At 43.0% G+C, this 18,828-nt stretch overlaps 1 protein-coding gene across 1 annotated transcript in view; it reads left to right on the forward strand.

Annotated features, from left to right (window-relative positions):
• AFF2 (ALF transcription elongation factor 2) overlaps positions 1 to 18,828 on the forward strand; it is a 335,919-nt gene that overhangs the window by 184,375 nt on the left and 132,716 nt on the right. The window contains exons 6-7 of the mRNA XM_061178238.1: positions 3,649 to 3,685; positions 3,971 to 4,004. Coding sequence (XP_061034221.1) covers positions 3,649 to 3,685; positions 3,971 to 4,004 — 71 coding nt within the window. The remainder of the gene's footprint in view (positions 1 to 3,648; positions 3,686 to 3,970; positions 4,005 to 18,828) is intronic.

Genomic DNA, 18,828 nt, shown 5'->3' on the forward strand with positions numbered 1-18,828 from the left:
ATCCATCCATCCATCCATCCATCCATTCATCCACCCATCCATCCACCCATTCATCCACCCTCCCATCCATCCATCCACCCATCCACCCATCCACCCATCCACCCATCCACCCATCCATCCATTCATCCACCCATCCATCCACCCATCCATCCACCCATCCATCCATCCACCCACCCATCCACCCATTCATCACCCATCCATCCGTCCACCCACCCATCCATCCACCCATTCATCCACCCTCCCATCCATCCATCCACCCATCCATCCACCCACCCATCCATCCACCCACCCACCCACCCATCCATCCATCCATCCACCCATTCGTCCATTTATTCAAAAACCACTTACTGAGGACATATGATAGTCTTAAAATTAGGGATGAAGAAAAACACAAAACGACAGAACAATGTAGCACGTGTCTTCATAGAGAATAAAAGGCCCAGGAAGGATCTAACACTCCCTGGGGGCATTGACGAAGTGCTCAGAGGTGGCAGCATCTGGAGGCTGCTTACAACTTTGACAGGTGGAGAAGGGCCCCAGAGAAGAACACTCCATGCAGAACAGGGTGGCAAAGGCACCCAAAGGGATGTGATGGGATGTAGACTATTACGGTCTCGAGTGGCTGGATCCTGGTTTGTGTGATGGGGAGCAGAGAGACACAAACCCCAGGCAAATAAGTGCATCTCTGGGAAAGGCTTTGAATGCCAGCCAAGGAGTTTGGACTTTATTTGTAAGAGAAACCCAATCACATCCTTTAGTTTTCAGAGTCATCGTTTTGAGAGTAACACTGGCCTAAACTGTGTTTAATTATCCCCTCCCACCTTTGAAAGGGGTCAGAACTGTGAGCGGCCACCTCCTCTGTCCCTGTCCTGGGGTACGTCATTCCTTCCTGGAGCGCCACTCTCCCTCGTCAGACATCCCTGGGCTTGGTATCCTTCTCCCTGGCATCTCAGCCAAGGGATCAATTCATCTGTTTTGGGCACTGAATCCAGCACTTGTACAGCGATTGCAGTCTTTTTAGCTGTGTTCTCCAATTTTGGAGATAATTCGTGCAAGTCGCAATTTTGACATTTGCAAGTGTTTACAATAGAACTGGTTGTTGAAATGGGCTCTTGTAGTAAGTGCACAATTTGGAATCAGGCCTGATTTGCATTTTCGGCCAATTATCTGTGCTACCATCAGCCACATGATAAAGGTAGAAGCAAGTGGGATAAAATGGTGGAGCCAGGATGGCTACCCACCCACTCTTTTGTTTTGCTTGATTCCTGCCAAAATGTTGGTTTGAAAGAAAAGTACATTTTAAATCACAATAATATTAACAATGCATATAATGCTTCGATGTGCCTTGCCTGGTTCTAAGCACTTAATACATAGTAAATAATTGAATCCTCACTATCACTCAAAGAGGTCGGTAATTTGACTCTCCCTAATTTACAGAGGAGGAAACTAAGGTGCAGAGTCAAGTAATATGCTCAGAATCACTCAGCTAATAAACGAGTGAACCAGTCTTTAGATCCAGGTGTTCTGGTGATGTTTTATCACACCGATTTGCAGATGCTCCAGTTCAAATTCCATCTTCCAAAACGTGGGTGTCTCCAGCAAATACATGTAACTGGGGTGCTGGCCCTTTCCTCAGTGCTTGCACCAGGACTAGGTGACACCACCCTCTCAGAAAGCATCCATTTCTTCCATTCACGACAGAGCTTGCACAGCGGAAAGGGCCAGCACCCCAGGTATACAAGCCCAAACTTGCCCTATACAATTGTAATGAAATCTCTTTAAAAAAATAACAGGTAGAAATATTGGTATATCATTAAGGACCTGCAAATGGTTAACTCCTCATTTATTTGGCACTCTGGGAAATGAGGTGATCTGGATAATTGAAATTCTTGGATAACCAAAGGTTATCCTTCCATAGGAATCACGTAATAGGATTCATTTTGAAATGTAATTCATATTTTCCTGACTTCCTATAAAAATTATCCTGAACATGCTTTAGCCTTTCTTGATCACTTAGTCATTATTGTGAGCATCAGTTATTGTAGAGTGCTGTAATATTATACTATGCTCTAATTGTGTCCTCGGGAGCTATTGAGATGGCTAGGAATGCTTGCCTCTATATTGAATGGCCATAGACTCTTGTGCTTTTTAAGTTCTAACTTTGCTGTGTCATTTTCTTTGGCCCCCTGTGCTGTCGGTTTTCTCGTCCCAATTTTCCTAGTGGCTGTGCCTCTAGAAGTGTTTCCCCTTTCTCACCATCTATGATTTGCTAACGGGTGGGAATCAAATGGCCAAGCTTGTTAGGGTCTAATTTCAAAAGTCAGTTGTCTAGCAGCGAGGGGAAGAAGGCTTTGAGCTACGTGGGCTTGGTGACAACCCTTTAGTTGAGAGGCCTTTTCCATCTCTTGTGGAGTTTATGGTCATCTTCTGGAGTAGTAATCATGCCAGAAGATAAATCTCTTGGGCAACAGAATCATGCTAAATCAATTGGAAAGTTTACTTTTGATTCAAACACAGCATCATTGTTCTTGCTTACTTCTCTTAAAGATAAATTATGCTGTGATCTTATTTTTATTCCATAGGGTGGCAAGATTAGCCTTAAAGAGTAGATTACTTGCAGCAGATTGATATAACTAATTCTTCTTTTTAAAATTTTTTTATTGAACTGTAGTTGATTTACAATGTTGTGTTAGTTTCAGGTGTACAGCAGAGTGAATCAGTTATACATACGTGTGTGTGTGTGTGTGTGTGTATGTGTATATATATATATATATATATATATATATATATATATATGTTCTTGATATAACGAGTTCTTGTATTTGCTTGAATTCATTGTCTCCAGTTTCGGAACACTTGCTTTGCCTTTGATATTCTCTCCTCCATCTGCAAGGAGCTGTGCATGCCCTGTGCATCAAGGCAGAGCTTCTGCCTGCAAGTTGTGTCAGGATCCACACAGGTGTCCATGCTCCCAGAGAGCCCGATGTGTGCAAATCCGGATTTCTCAAAACCCTGAATGAATTGTGTTGAGGGTGACTTTCAAATAAAATTTAAATCCCTTTAGATAATTCGTTCCACTTGCATAGTTCAAATTGCTTCCTGTACTTCACCAAATTTGTGATGAAGTTTTAAGAACATGTCTCTTGTGAAAATAAGATACATCTATTGCATGTGTGTCACCGTCAAGGTAGAAAATTGGAGTTGTTTCTATAAAATAGAACAACTGAGCAAATCTATTAATTACAGTGTTATTTACACTTCTGCAAAAATCACAATCACTTGTTTGTTTGAACCGAGTCCCCTTTACTTCCATAGAGGTGTCATTGCCTAGCTAAGTGAGAAATTATACACTTGAATCTCACACATATGGGTCATTTGTTCCCATGTTGCACACATTTCCAGATAGATACCAGTCTTACGTGTAATTCTGATAAAATGGCAGTTATGGCCGTGTTGTAGCTGGTTTGGCTGGCAAATGTTTATCCTTCAAATAGAGCTGCAGACAGTAGCCTAATTAATGGAATCCTTAACAGTGGTTTCCTATTGGCCAACATTCGTCAAGTTATATCTTCAGCGATAACAAATAGACCTTTTGTTTCTCTTGTATCATTTAACTAATGTTTGTATTGTATGTGTTCTTCCTTATAGGAATCCCAGCATCTGACCCCAGGATTCGCCTTACAAAGTAGGTGTTTTGAAAAAAATCCTTCTTGATCCAAGCATCTCCTCTCCTCCCTCACTTTCTTCTCTTTCCTACCTAATATCATGAAAACGTGGAATAACAACAATAATAAAAAGTCACATTGTGACACGTCCAATTGGTTTCTTTTTTCTCGCATCTGTTATTCATGGCAGGATTCTGTGAAAGAGTATAACTGGAAGGGCTGCATGTTCAAGACCAATTTCATTCAGAATGATCATCTGACAGTAGAAAACATGGATGGTAAATGTCTGTGCGTTTTCTTTTCAGAGTGGAGCGACCCGACCAGCAGAGCTTCTACAAAGTGAGTACCGTTCAAGTCGTAAGTACTCAGGTTTCTGAAACACGCTTCTTCGGGGGCATTTCGCAAGGAAAAGGTGCTTCGGTGCTGAGCGAATCTTGTTCTCTCTCCTGCTCCTTGAAAACAGGAACCTTGCCTCATAATAACGTGGGGTGTGGTTAGAGGGGAGAATGAGATTTCCCACGATAGGCAAGTGACAGTCAAAATGAATGACATCACCACTAGGATCTCTGATGGTGTAGAAGATACAGGCTGGGTCAATACCTGGGACACCAGAACAGCTGTGATTCTTGAGCGGTTGTTGGAGCATTGTGTAACTTCAGCCACAGACATCGTTATATGTAATATTCAGCCACCACCGATTAGGATGGAGAAAGGACCCGCCTAAGCAGCCATGCTCGGACATGAGAGGTTGGGTGGATTGCTCCGGCCACTCAGCCCGGGACCTTGCTGTTTGCAGGTCGTCCGGTGACTGTATATTAAAGATAAACAAGGGCAGCCAGAAAGAGGTGGAATAAGAGGTTACGTGACGCTAGGCTGAAGTTCAGAAGCCAGGGCTTGCAAGTCTCTCCTCACTGTCTTCCTTTTTTATTAATGTTCACTGAAGGAGGGGTATGGAGAAACCAATTTCCTCAGATTAACCGTTGTAGATTTTGTAATAGCCATTTGTCCAAGAGAGTATCAAGGGAGTAGTTCTCTCACAACTTCGTTCATTCTTAATAATAGAAAATGGAAGCTGACTTTTCTGTGTGAGTAATAGTCACATACTTGAAATTTTTCAAAATGAAATAATTTATGACATTCGAGTGGCCTAATGGCACACTTGAAGTGAATTGCTCACCTTTTGGAAGATCACGAATAATTGCATAAAACAACTGGGAATGACTCCCAAATAGACTGAGGCTCTGGGAAAGTCAATGGTATTTCCACATTCTTGGTTCTGTTTAGTGGCAAAGCCCCCAAAGCCCTGACCCCATCACCAGACCTCTTATTTGGTTTTCTGGCCTGATCTGTGCCTTCTAATTCAAGGTTCCATTTCAACAGCCAAGAATCCTCCATGTAAAGAATCGAGGAAAAAAAAAAAAGAGACAAGAGGAAAATAAAACTGTAACCTTGATTTAAGGACCCAATTATATGGAAACGTGGAAATCAAAATCATCTTTGATATTGTTCATTTCAGCTTTTCCAGTAATCATTTTGAATTGCCCTCCCCCTTGTTATCCTAGTAAACAATAGAGCTTATTCTCCTTACCTCCACTCCTAACTTGCCCCACTCTTATTACAAAGCCAGTAAACTTCACACACACACACACACACACACACACACACACACACACACCAATTGAGCATTCAGGAAATCAGTGCGGGTTTCCAAATATGAAAACACATAAAAATATTTTTCCAAGAGTATCAGGCTCCTGCTGTGAAATATGCTGATTTCCATATAGACCATAAAATGCAATATTTCAGTAGTTTGTAACTAACAGAAATAAACTTGTCAGTTGTGGTTTATAGCTAGAGGCTGCATTTCCAGAGAACAGCACTTCATAGCACAGGGTGTATAGCGCATTCAGTAGGACTAAGGTTCTCTATAGGAGGCATCCATAAAACCGGAAGACACTGAGTCTGTTTTATGAATGAACTGCTCTCTTTTTAGCTGCCTGATCCAAAGTCCAGGCATTGTTCATCAGACTTCAGCTGCAATAAATTCCCTTCTTGTGGTAGGGTATAGGTTTAACACAGGGCAGGTCAGAGTTATAATAATTATTTTTACTTTTAGCTTCCAAATTATTATCAGCTTAGGCATTCCAGTCATTCTCGCATATTTCACTACGGTGTGCTTTTTAAGTCAGCTTCTAGGATTTTCCATCTGGCAGGGCAATCCTCTAGGCAACTAAGAACATCCTGAGTGTAGACAGACTGCTGGTGGCTAGAGCTTGGTGGGAAGCAGCCCCAAGTCAGCCCTGCTGCAGGAGAGACACCCTCCCAATGCTTGTGAATGTCCTGGGCAAGCTCCTACCCCTCCCTGCAGTAGAGAGAGACGGGAGTCTTGTAAATCAGAATCCCTTAATTACTGGGCTACTTGATTTGTTTTCCTCATCTTGGCCTCGTTTCCCTGGATAACAAAATGCAGATCTTCCATTTGGGCCTGGATTGTTTATAAGGACTGCACGCCCCGGCACCAGGTCTGAAAAACACTGGTGCAGGAGTCCCTGAGTGCAAGCTGGGAACCAGCCAGGCTCTGTGCTCCTGGCTCAGCAGGATCACTGACCTTTGGAGAACGGGAGCTTTTCTCGCTCAGCATACTCCGTTGACACACAGTGCTTTTTATGGGGTGTCCATCTAAATGGTGCCATCCTACCTGCTCCAGCTGACTGCCCAGGAGGCCAGAGCATGGGACTGCGGGAATTTCAAGATCTGGGCTTGAGCCTCTGCCCCATGACAGGGATGGTATTGGGGGAAAGCACTGACCTAGGATTCAGAGGGTGCGAGTTTAAATCATGGGGGAATTTATTTTTATTTCAGAGTAGAGATAGAGTCCCTTGAGGGAAATGAAGCAAAGTAATGAGCAGATTGGATACGCATACAGGTATATATGAAAACACTTGTCACAATTCAAATGTAAACAGCTATACTCTTTAGTAATTAAACTCAAGGTCAAAGTGCATTTAACTTTGACCCTTAATAATTTCTGGAGGAAAGAAGAACCTGGCAGGTGTTGTTCCCCTCAGCCTGCATGAGTCTGAGTTGTATTATAGTCTCGGAACAGGCCTCACCCAGGTCTTCTAAATCCAGTGGAGTTTCAAGCCTCCTTCAAAAAAGGTCTCTCTCCCCAAAAAGAGAGTGGGGCATGGGCTGTCGAAGGTCAAATTGTATTTCTCATGCTGTGGAGTTGTGTATTTGTATAGTAATATCACGTTCGTTCTGCGTCTAAAGCACCCATTTATTTCAATTGGAAGATTCAGGGATTGAATGGACACCCCAGACATTGGGTTACCTTCTAGTTTCTTCATGAAGCCATTAAGGAACAATGGAGGAGAAAACAGAAACTAAATCCAAAGAACTTGGATTTTCCTCATTGGGTTGGATGGCTTCATCTAGCTGGTTATGACATCTTGTCAATTACTTGTCAATACAGTGGCTTTACCAAAATACATGACTCTGTTGGTCTTTTATGAGCCGTCCTGAATAGGGACAGATCAGATGCTTCCTGCGAAGCATTTTCAGACAGCAACCATGAGCTCAAGGGTTTCCATCGAGTCAGTCCTTGACTTTAGCTAGTTTTGTGAGGACAATTGAGAAAATGGCAGTTCCAGATATGCAGTTCCTTTGTCATCGTCGGCTGTTTGCATTTAGACTCTGTCTGGCTGGAAATCATCCAGACCCCCTTTTAATCAAGTAGCTCCCGTGTTTTAGGGCATGCTGTTGAAAATTCCTGGATAATTTCCATAAAAGCTCAACATAAAGGCAGATGTAGCCATAGGCTGTTCTTTCCTTGCCATAATACCAGTTCCTCCACTTACGGTATTAGGTACGGGTCTGAAAACATCACAGCCGTGGACCCAGAGAGTTGACAAAAGGCCTGACAAAGACAGTCTAGTTGTGGCCAGTTTACCTGTGGGTGACAGGTAGGCATGCCACATGGACAAATGCTTGAATGTAGCACTAGTTAGGAGGAAAGGACATTATACTCTCACAGGAATGGCGGACACCTGTGACAATAATCATTGTGCTGTTGGGTCGTGCGCAAGGCTAGGTGCCAGGTCCCATACCAGGTGCTCTTATATACATCACCCCATTATACTTAGCAGCCACCCGGAGGGGCTCCAAATTATTCCCATTTTACAGATGAGAAAAGCAAAGCTAGAATATTGTCCCTCCTTGTGAAGTATACACAGTCCAGTGGGAGGACAAATTGACTGTTTATCTCGAATGGACATGTTGGCTATGAGTACACAGAAGGGCCAAGTCAGTTACACTGCTCTTCATGGGAAAGCTTGAATGCACAAAGCCCTCTCTTTTCCCACCGGGCTGTCCCTTCTCACGGTATCTGTTGGGGTTGGGGCACAACCTTCAAATAGACTTGAAGAACTGAAGTTGATGGGAAGCAGTCCCACAAGAAATTATACCTCTCTGTTTTAGATGATTCAAAACCTCGTCAAAATTGCTTGATTTAACTGAAAGATCATTATCTCTAAACTTGTATTGATGTGGTATGAAGATTTCATTACCACAGGGAATAGAAATAGTATGAGAATGTTTTCTGGTTTGCTATGACCAGTAACAAGCGTTACATCATTTCTTAGATGAATTTTGAAACAAATTTTTTTTACCAAAAAACCCCAAGAAATGAAAAACACATTCATGAAAATCCTGACCATCTTTCTACCAAAATTTTCGTCATTGAAAACGTTTGCTTTGAGAATCTGATTTGAGATTTGAGAAGGAACTCCCACCTCTAGCAATTTCATATATTCTTCCCTAAGTAGACGTCTGGTCTGCTACACACTTTCCGTAGCAAAGTAACTGTGTAACGAGGCAGGGGGAAAAAAATGACTGTTATTTTCATAATCAGATTAATTCTTAATCAGAATACATGATTTGGTACTTGGAACTTAGAAATACTACTAATCAGTTTGAGGCTTACAAAAGCCAAAGTAAACTCTCCCAATAAACTGGGAATCTTGGTGACTGTCACTGGTTGCAGCCATTCCGGCTTTCAAACCGAGACGTATGCCAACTCCTGCTTTTAACCTGTCTTGTATGCCCTGCGTCGTAGAGCTTGCCAACTTTTCCTAAGGACTTAATATATTTTTGGAAGTTCTCCACTGCATCAGGGACAGCCACCTGGGAGCAGAGAAAACAAAATTTGGCAGCCTGATCAAGCTGTGAATTAAAGGTAATTCACAGTTTGAAATGAATCAGCATGAGGTCCTTAAGAAGAGTAATCAGACCTCAAGAGGATTTTATTTTGAGGACTGTATATTGGCTAATGTGACAACAAGCAATATTGGCATTTGGAATGTTCGTGTCAAGAAGCACCGAAGCTGCTGGTGCTTGACGGGCACCAAGACTGAAAACTGGGCCTCCTTTGACGGCAGCTTTGGATTTCCACTTTCATTACAAAAGCTGCAAACATAGCGTTTGTGCTCAGGGAGCGTAAATCTTGAAAGATCAGGTTGGATTTTTGTGTCTTTGTTCATGTGCCCAAGATTTGTATGTTTCAGGTGGATTATGAGACACGTCTGTAATTAGAAACAAACATCTCTCTCTCTTTCTCTCAGGGAAAAGTCAAGTATCTCCTCTTTTCTACCTGATTTGCATCCATATGTATATTCATTCATTCGCGATTTCATTCCTTTCAGCAAAAATGGGTTGAGCCCCTACTGTGTGTAAGGCTCTGAGCGAGGCAGGGTGGTACCTCAGGGTGGAACACGGCACATCCTCCCCTCAGGGAACTCACAGGTTACTGAGGATTAGACTTGCACGGATAATGCCAATACCTCATCTAACTCATAACTACTGAGTGCCTACGGCGTGCCAGGCGCTTTCTTTGTTTACAGGCCCAAAGGAGTCAGCCGTATTATATTCTACAGCAGCAGAAACCAAAACTCAGGGATACTGAGTGAGTCACCCAAAGGGCCACAGTAACAAAACCACAACCGGACAGACTCCAGAGCACATGCTTTTAACCCGCGTTAAAGCCATCCCATGGGCCGTTTGGAGAGGGCCCTCCCGATTTGAATTCAGGTGTGATCTTGCCCTGGTATCAGACCAAAGTAGACTGACCCCAGGGCAGGCCAAAACGGTCCCTGTCATTTTGGGTTTGATCAGGGAAAGGATTGGATCTGAACATTGTCATTGAGTCAGGCCTCTCATACACAGCACACGCTGATGGGTGCTGATAGGTACTCTGTAGGCAGGCACCGGTCCAGCCTCAGCTCAGGGCCTGCAGCCAGATGGCGTCACCATGCCTGTAAGATGCTTCCTTTGGTGAGGTGCAAAGATCCAAGCCTGTAAGGGACTTTACCGCCACTCAGAATCCCCTTGAGGGTGATTTCGGTGGCCTGTGATGGGAACAACATCCGTCTCCAGAAATCTCCATTTTGCCATATTAAAGTAAAAAGAAGAGAACTGGTATTTGGGTCTGTTTTTATGACAGGTTTGTCCATTACTTTTCATGCTTACCAATGTGGAAATTGCTTTATATTATTGGAAAGTTGCTTTATTTTATTGATATATCCTCATGGCAGAATAATTTTTAAAAATTATTCCCAACATTATCAACCAGTGGCCTTATTTCTAAGTTCTCCTCGAGATTTTGAACAGTAAATGGTACTGAAGCAAATAATGCTGGTGGAAGTTGCTGAAGTTAATAAGCAAGAGACCAAAGTAAAAATAATTCCAGCTGTATAATTGAACATAATGTTTTGATCACACACACGCATGCATGCACATCCTCTGTCTCCCAGAATATCAGACCCCTCTAATGCATCTGATCTAATGAGATGCACACTCTTTTTTTCAGTTACTAGATTCTAAAATGCTATGACCAGGGCTGCTTTTCATGTGCCCAGCGATTGATAATCTTATAGCACTTTCACACAATGTATTAGCCTCATGTGAGTGTCGCAGCAATCCTGTTAGATAGCCAGGTGCAAAGAAGCCAGGCTTGGTGGGGGGAAGATATTTACCAAAGTCCCCCAGCTAGGGCGTGGCGGAGCTGGGCCTGGAAGCGAGGACTCTGCACTTCCATCAGAACTTGCTGCCTTGTCCCCATGTTCCCTAGATGGCTGCAGGGCCAGAACTCCTCAATCAGAGCCTGACAGGTCTTCCAGGCCCAGATCAAGAAAATATAGCAGCAGTGCAGAAAGCCCCATGGATCATTCCTAGAAATTAAAAAGAAATAAACACCCCCCCCCAAAAAAAACCCACCCAACTGAGCCTGGAGTAGATGAGAAGGAATATTCACCACGCTTCTGAGCTATTCATTCTGCTTTTCCATCCTATCAAGCATTTCACAAACAGCCAGATACTTTGCCCCAGTTACGTTATTGGGAACGTTCTGTTTAAATGGTCTGCTCTTGATACCGTCTCAGAGCTGCTAAAAGCCCTTCCATTTTGCTGATGAGTGGGGAGCAGTGTTGGTAGAACACGGCAGATGCTTGCACGATGACAGTAGTAAAGTCAGTTGAAAAATTTGACAAATGCCTTTCTTTGTGGTTCATCTGTCCACTGTAATATGAGGACCAGAAAAGGAAAAGGTCTCAAAACTATTTGATTGACATCTGCAAATATGCTGCCTATATTGGGACGGAGCAGGGTGGAGTTAGAGTATGCCTTCTAAAACCCAAAGGAACAAAATTGTTTTTCTTTGCTACCCTGTGAGATCTTGGCATCCAAGTACAACCCGTAATACACTACTTGGTCCTTGGCAAAGTTTCCAGGGTGCCTGAGAGAGCAAAGAGGGGGAAGAGGGCATAGAAGGTCATGATTTACAGAGCAACCAACTTACAATTCTGCCACCACCATTGCCTAATTTCAGGAGTGACCTCATTTCTGCATAAGTTGCCCACTTTTTAAAAATCCCAGATAGCTAGCTCAATATTATAACTATGTGGGATATTTCTAGATTTTCAAGAGAAAAATCCAAAAAAGTACCTAATGCTTATAGTATCTAGAAATTGTCTAGTATATCTAGAAATTGAGAGGGTCATTCTATATTTCTCCAAAATCATTTTCATATATCATGTAGTACAGACAGAAGGGAAGCAAACTAACTGCACGTGAGCTATGTGCCTGGGTCATTACAGTCACCACTTACAGGGGCCGTCTGTGGGCCAGGCATAGGGGCAAACATTTCACAAGCATTAGCTGTTTCATCCTCATAGCATCGCTGAGGCGGGATGTCCTCATCATCACCGGTCCCAGGATTGTCCTCTCAAAGGCTCAGAGAGGGCACCTAGCAAACACCCCAAACTATAAAGTTTCAATTGAACAATTATGAATTAAGTACAGAGACAGATAATAGTCTTCTAGTTCTATGACATTTTCCATTTCCACGCAGAGCATTATCTTCATTACATTCAGGCTTGACTCAATTCTGGGAGCCAGGAGAGGGGAGGGACCTCAGCTGCCAGGTGGCTCAAATCCCAGCTCCCTCACTTCCTGCTGTGTGACTTGATGAAGTCACCTGGTGTTTTCTGAGCCTTTGTTTCAACAGATACAACATGGAGGAGCGCTATTGCTCAGACTCTGTCGTGAAATGCGCCGCCATCGGATGGGCTCCTGAATGGGCTTTGACGTCCATCCTTCGCATTGTTCTCTCCCCATGTTAGCAGTGAGGAAAGTCGTGCTCAGATGGCTTAAGCGCGGGCCCCAGGCTCACACGACTCACTGTTGCAAGGCTCAGTTCCACTTCTTGACTCCTAGTTAAGTGCTCTTTTCGCTAGTATCTGCCATTACTTCTCACAAGTGTTGTGTCGCTGTGGTTTGAATCAAAGGATCAACTCCCAGCGCCGAGATCAGTGGACTGAAAGCCAGTCACTATGCAGGCCACTCCTCTCCTGCTTAGATTAGATGCCCCCAGCATGCTTCTGGATGTCCCACCGTGTTGAGAAGAGTGAGTCCATTCTCCTACCCACCTACCCACCCACAAGGGATCATTATTTGATTCAGTGATAGTTTGAGCATTTGCAGAAGAATTTGAACAGTTAAAAAAAAATCAAATATGTTTTACAATCTCACTGTCTTAGGGAATGGAATTTGGGGGTTAGGTCCACCCTTTATCTTCATGCTTTTGGGGGGGGAGCTGTCTCTCTTATTCTGAGGTTGAAGAGGACCTGAAGCCAGTGACCTGTCTTGACCTTTACAACGGGATTAAAATTCCAGGTTGCTACCGTGGTAACCACACCTTGAAAATTAGATCCTGACAGTCACTGAGAAATTTAAAAGTTCACCGCTGCCATGAACTTTGAAGAAACGTTGCTTACAATTTCAGTGGCAGCCTCTTGATTAAAATAATCTGCCTTTCTGTCTGCTAGAAAGAGTTTGTATGCGTGTGTGTGTGTGTGTGTGTGTGTGTGTGTGTGTTTTGGGGGGCGGTGCTAAAAGATTATATCTTGATGGATTTTTTAAACATAAAAAAATTGGTTGTGGTTTGAGGCAAAGTGGTTTTCTGCATGAAATTTAAATCAACTTCAGCTCAATTTGTAGTATTCAGAGAGAGCTGTGATATTCCGGGTGGCAGGAAGCCAAGAGACACAGAAAAGATGTAAAGACACTCAGAGAAGATACTTCTGGGGGTCCTTCCCAGACAAACCTCAGTGACCCATGGTCCAAATGGCAGCCACTTTGAAACCACAGATTGCTGGGCCCAGGTTCTGTGCAGGAGGGAAATGCAGAGCAGGCACACGACAGGCTTGCAGATCAAGAGGGCAGGCAGTCACTGATTTGCCCGGTGGCATAAAGAGCTGGAAGTCATATTCATGCTCCTAAAGCCAGGGCAATAGGAACCAAGCAATAGAGGGCATCTCACCTCTGAAAAAGATGAGGGATTGAGGCATTTGAAATTCCAGGGATTCTCCAGCCTTCCTTCCTTTTGTATTTCTCTCTCAAGAGAGCAGTTCATAGTGAGTCTGGCTTTATAATTAGTTGTGAGCTATGCCTGTGGTTCCAGGATTTTTAAAAATTTGATTGGGCTTTTTTTTTTTTTTTTGACATGCTGCAACAGGATTGGAATGTGTGTTTCTTAGGCAACACATTAAAAAATACCTCTGTAACTCTCCGAAAGGAGCAGTTTCACACCAGAAGTGATGATCGCACTCTGAGAAAGCTGGCAGACTCTTTCCCATGCAACAGAGAGCAAATAGTAAACCAGTTGGACAATATCAGGTAGTTAGGAGGGAGGGGTGTGGAGCAACAGGAATTCTCAGCCTGCACAGAGGGGCAGCTCTGACTGAAGACCTGGGGGGAGATTGCCTCTCATGTCACTTGAGGGTCTCTTCAGTCTGGTTTGGTCAGTCTGTGTGCCGAGGAGGCTGGGACAGTGATGACCAAATTGCGATATTCCTCCAAACCCAAGGAATGCTTGGGAAAGCCCAACAAATACCACCAGTCTTCCACTCCAGAGGGTTCTAGAACCTCAGGTAACACCTTTGGCTCTACTGACATAATAGGTTCACAAGTCTGTGAGCTCCTTAGGGAGAAGTGTGGTATGGATTCGCCTGTGTTTCCTTAGCAACTAGTACAGGACCTGCTACACAGTAGATAACCAGAAATTGTTATCGAGTGAATGGTACATAGTAAAATAAGGATCCAGAAGGTGTCGGTTATTCTGAATTAATAATAATAACATTTTTAAAAATGTTTATTTATTTATTTTGGCTGCATTGGGTCTTCGTTGCTGCACGCGGGCTCTTCTCTGGTTACGGCGAGCGGGGGCTACTCTTCGTTGTGGTGCACAGGCTTCTCATTGCGGTGGCTTCTCTTCTTGCGGAGCATGGGCTTCAGTAGTTGTGGCTCGCGGGCTCTAGAGCACAGGCTCAGTAGTTGTGGCACATGAGCTCAGTGGCTCCGCGGCATGTGGGATCTTCCCGGACCAGGGTTCGAACCCGTGTCTCCGGCATTGGCAGGCGGATTCTTAACCACTGTGCCACCAGGGAAGCCCAATAATAACATTTCTGAGATCTTTTATTCTTAGATTCCTCAATCCATATTGAAAAGGTAGTATCATAAGAAGAAATAAAGATGCTTGAATGTGTGCACTTGCGTGTGTGAGTAGTTTAGTCATGGAAAGCCATGTAATGTAGAGATTGAAGTGGACAGGCTCCAGAGCCATATTGCCTGGGTTCAAATTCCACCTTCTCCATCTTTTAGTCATGTGACCTTGGCCAAGTTACTTAACCTCTCTGTCACTCAGTTTCCTCATCTGTAAAATGGGGATGGTAATAGCACCTGCATGGTAGGACTAAATGATTGAAGTGCCTCTCGCAGTGCTTGATATATAGGAAGGTCTCAATACACGTTAACTATTGCTATTCATTACGCTTAGGGTTAGTACTGTCGTTATCACTCAGTGCTCTGAATCAGTGACATTTGCACTACATTCCAATCTTCAGTCACTTGGGGAACCTTTCCCTCCCTTCCCTGACTTGTCCCAGAGGCTCCCAGTTGGAGGAAGACGTCTCCAGAACGAGCAAACCTGGACTACCTTGAATCTTTCCTCTGTTGACCCAGCTACCCCAGGACCCGAGGATAAAAATGAAGAATAGCAGATATGTCTTAAATGCATGCACTTTGGGTACTAGGCACTTTCTTCTTCTTGGGAGCTCATCACAGCATCTTATCACAGCCACACTTGTGCTTTTAATTCTGTGATTATTTTTAAAAAATCAAAGCTAGAACTTATGAAGTCCAGGCACTATGCTGAGTGTTTTATGTCCACTAGCTAATTGAATATTCACAACCCGATGAGATGTCGGCACCACTCTTACACATTTTACACAAAAGAAACTGAGGTTCATGAATGGAAACTAAGTTCTTGCAGCCAGTAATGGTGGGCTCTGTGTCGGGCTGACTCTGGTAAGAGAGCCCTGAACCGCAGCCTTCCTGCCTACCCGTGAAATGGCCAATCCCGGAATCCACCCGGACTCCATTGTCTTGGGAAATGGCAACACCTACTCAGAGATAACAGAGGACCAGAACTTGACCAAAGACGTTCTCTGCCCCTGATTCCCTGGATAGCCTCTCACCTTTGGTAAAATCATCACTGGGGTAATTTCATAATTGTGGAGTCATAATTGTGGATTGCTTGGTTCACATCTGTATGAATAACTATTTCTGAAATATTATAACAAGCACGTTGGCAGTTTTCTAATCAAGTAGCACAGAATCCTTTTCTAAATTCCCATTTTTTTGCATGCATAAGGGGATTTGTCTGAGTAACAAAAAAAACGTGAATAAAATTTCATGGACTAGACCCCGCCATTCTGTGAAACAAACACTCTGTTCCCTTGCCTGGGCAAATCATTCCTGATGCTGCAAACCTGCTTCTGTTTCCTTGGTCTAAAAAGACATTTCAGACTCTGCCTTTAATTATGATCAGGTTTGACTCTGAATCCCTTGAGAAATAAGCTTGTTTTTGCTGGGAGGGATGGTAAAATAACATTTAAATAGGTTTTAAAGATAAGAATGAAATCTCAGAAGACACACTATTGTAGAACATACTGTATATCAAAATATATCAGCACGTAGTTGTAACAGTGACTTAGTAAACACATTGCTGACTGAACTATGAAAAATAATCCACTGAGGTGCTATTTCCCTCACTCCTTAGCACTGGGTTAAGAAAGTATCACCATAAAGTAGATATGCACTGTGTAAAAATATTTGTGTGTGTGTTTTTTTTAAATATCTCTTTCAGACCCAACAGACTAATCTTTCTTCTTCCCTTGCTAGGAAAAGTATACTATAAGGGATTTAGTTAAGTGGTATATTAAGTGAAGGTCTAAAACAGTTTTAGAAGATAACAATTCTGAGCAAAAAACTGTCTTTAGCAAATTGATTCTGAATGTGACATAAGTATAAAATACGGTCAAAGGAGGTTCAATGAAATCTTTCCAATCTGTCACCTAATTTAGAATCTGACACCACTTGTATTTTCTACTGGCACCTCTATTATTATAAGAACGTGAAACTGTAGGTAAAATAAATATATCAGTACAAGTAAATGAATTTCCATGTTCTGGAAAGTGATCTTTTCTCTGGATAGCCTGAATTATCCTGGTTAAGAGACCACCTCTGTGGAAGAACAGGGCACCTGAAGACCATTCTTTTGCATAAAGTTTTATGTTAAGTTCCTAGAAGCCCTGTTCCAAAATTATAGAATATTAGGAGTTATTCCTAAGAATACATCCATTACTCTTGCTAAAACTTTTAGATCTAAACTAAACTAACTTGACTTTTAAAGTCATGGTTCAGTTCAGATCTGTTGTCTTTAATTCCATGTAAGAAAAAGTTTGATGAGCTACGATGAGACACTTCGTTATGCGCACCAGAGCGTGTCAAACCATGTCCAGTTTAAAGTCATCAGATAATTTCCCCCATTTGAACCTATGGTATAAAACTGTTTTCTTAGTTTAATTCCAATAATGTGAATGGTGCATGTGTACAAAGGTTTCAAAGCAGTGTTTCTCATAAATAGCATTTAAATAGCTCCTCCTTTGCAAAAGAAAGCAAGGGACAAAGCAGACGAATCATGATGGTCTCTCATAATGAAAAAACTGAGAAAATGCACATCCACATGCCCACTCCTTCCCAGTGTAGTTTGACCACATGATGGTTATCACTGAATGATTGGAACTCACAATTTTACGTGGGAGAGAAGAAGAAAAGCCATATAGAGATGTTTTCCCACTTGAAGCAAACCTGTCACAAAAATTCTCTCATATATTTCCAAACAGATAAAAAGGTAATTTTTCACCCTTAAAAAAGAATCCTTCACTTTGAAAATGATTCACCGCAGGTTTCCTCTAAATAGCAAGCTCATGCCATGCATTCACAATATGGTTTGATTTTCAAAACATCAATTTACATGCACTATCCAGAAACAAATCTATTGTGCAAAGTGATGCTTACTTGTATAGCATAAAAAGGTAAAAATATGTTTTAAAAATTGGGGTCCATGGTTTATAGAGTGTTTTCATCATTAATATTAATTATGTATAGTCCAGCAGCTTTCGCTAACACAAGTAGAGATGGAGATGCCACAGGCTGCCTCAGAGGTGGTTCCATAATGCTCATTCATAATTAGCAAAATGCCATATTTCGGCAGCAGTCAATCAAACACGGCCTTGTTCTTGTTCTCATGGGAGCCTAATCCATCAGTCCCTTCTTCCCCCTTCAGTTTGCCTGATTCACAGCCATATTCCATGAGCTGAAAATCTAACAATAAATTAGGGAGAAAATTAGAGCCGTTTTCACAACTAACATTGGAAACGGAATGTAATCCTTGGAGTGCAGAATATTCACAGCCAAAGTGAAATGGAAAGATCGGTAACTAGAGACGTGGTGTAGCGTCGCTTGGAACATGAATTCTCTAAAGAACCCTGGACAGAAGGGGAGAGGCAGCATGTCCAGGGAGTGCCTCTGGAGTGTGGAGTCCTGGAGTTTGGAGCCGTGTGCCTGCCAGGGTCTTCGTGCTCCGGACGGGTGTCAGGCCTGTGCCTCTGAGGTGGGAGAGCCGAGTTCAGGACATGGCCCACCAGAGACCTCCCAGCTCCATGTAATATTAAACAATGAAAGCTCTCCCAGAGATCTCCATCTCAACGCTAAGACCCAGCTCCACTCATGAGCAGCAAGCTACAGTGCTGGACACCCTATGCCAAACAACTAGCAAGACAGGAACACAACCCCACCCATTAGCAGAGAGCCTGCCTAAAATCATAATAACGTCACAGACACCCCAAAACACACACCAGACGCGGTCCTACCCACCAGAAAGACAAGATCCAGCCTCATCCACCAGAACACAGGCACCAGTCCCCTCCACCAGGAAGCCTCCACAACCCACTGAACCAACCTCACCCGCTGGGGGCAGACACCAAAAACAACGGGAACTATGAATCTGCAGACTGCAAAAAGGAGACCACAAACACAGTAAGTTAAGCAAAATGGGAAGACAGAGAAGCACACAGCAGATGAAGGAGCAAGGTAAAAACCCACCAGACCAAACAAATGAGGAAATAGGCGGTCTACCTGAAAAAGAATTCAGAGTAATGATAGTAAAGATGGTCCAAAATCTTGGAAATACAATGGAGAAAATACA

Source organism: Eubalaena glacialis, chromosome X, assembly GCF_028564815.1.
Source record: "Eubalaena glacialis isolate mEubGla1 chromosome X, mEubGla1.1.hap2.+ XY, whole genome shotgun sequence".
Taxonomy (NCBI): Eukaryota; Metazoa; Chordata; class Mammalia; order Artiodactyla; family Balaenidae; genus Eubalaena; species Eubalaena glacialis.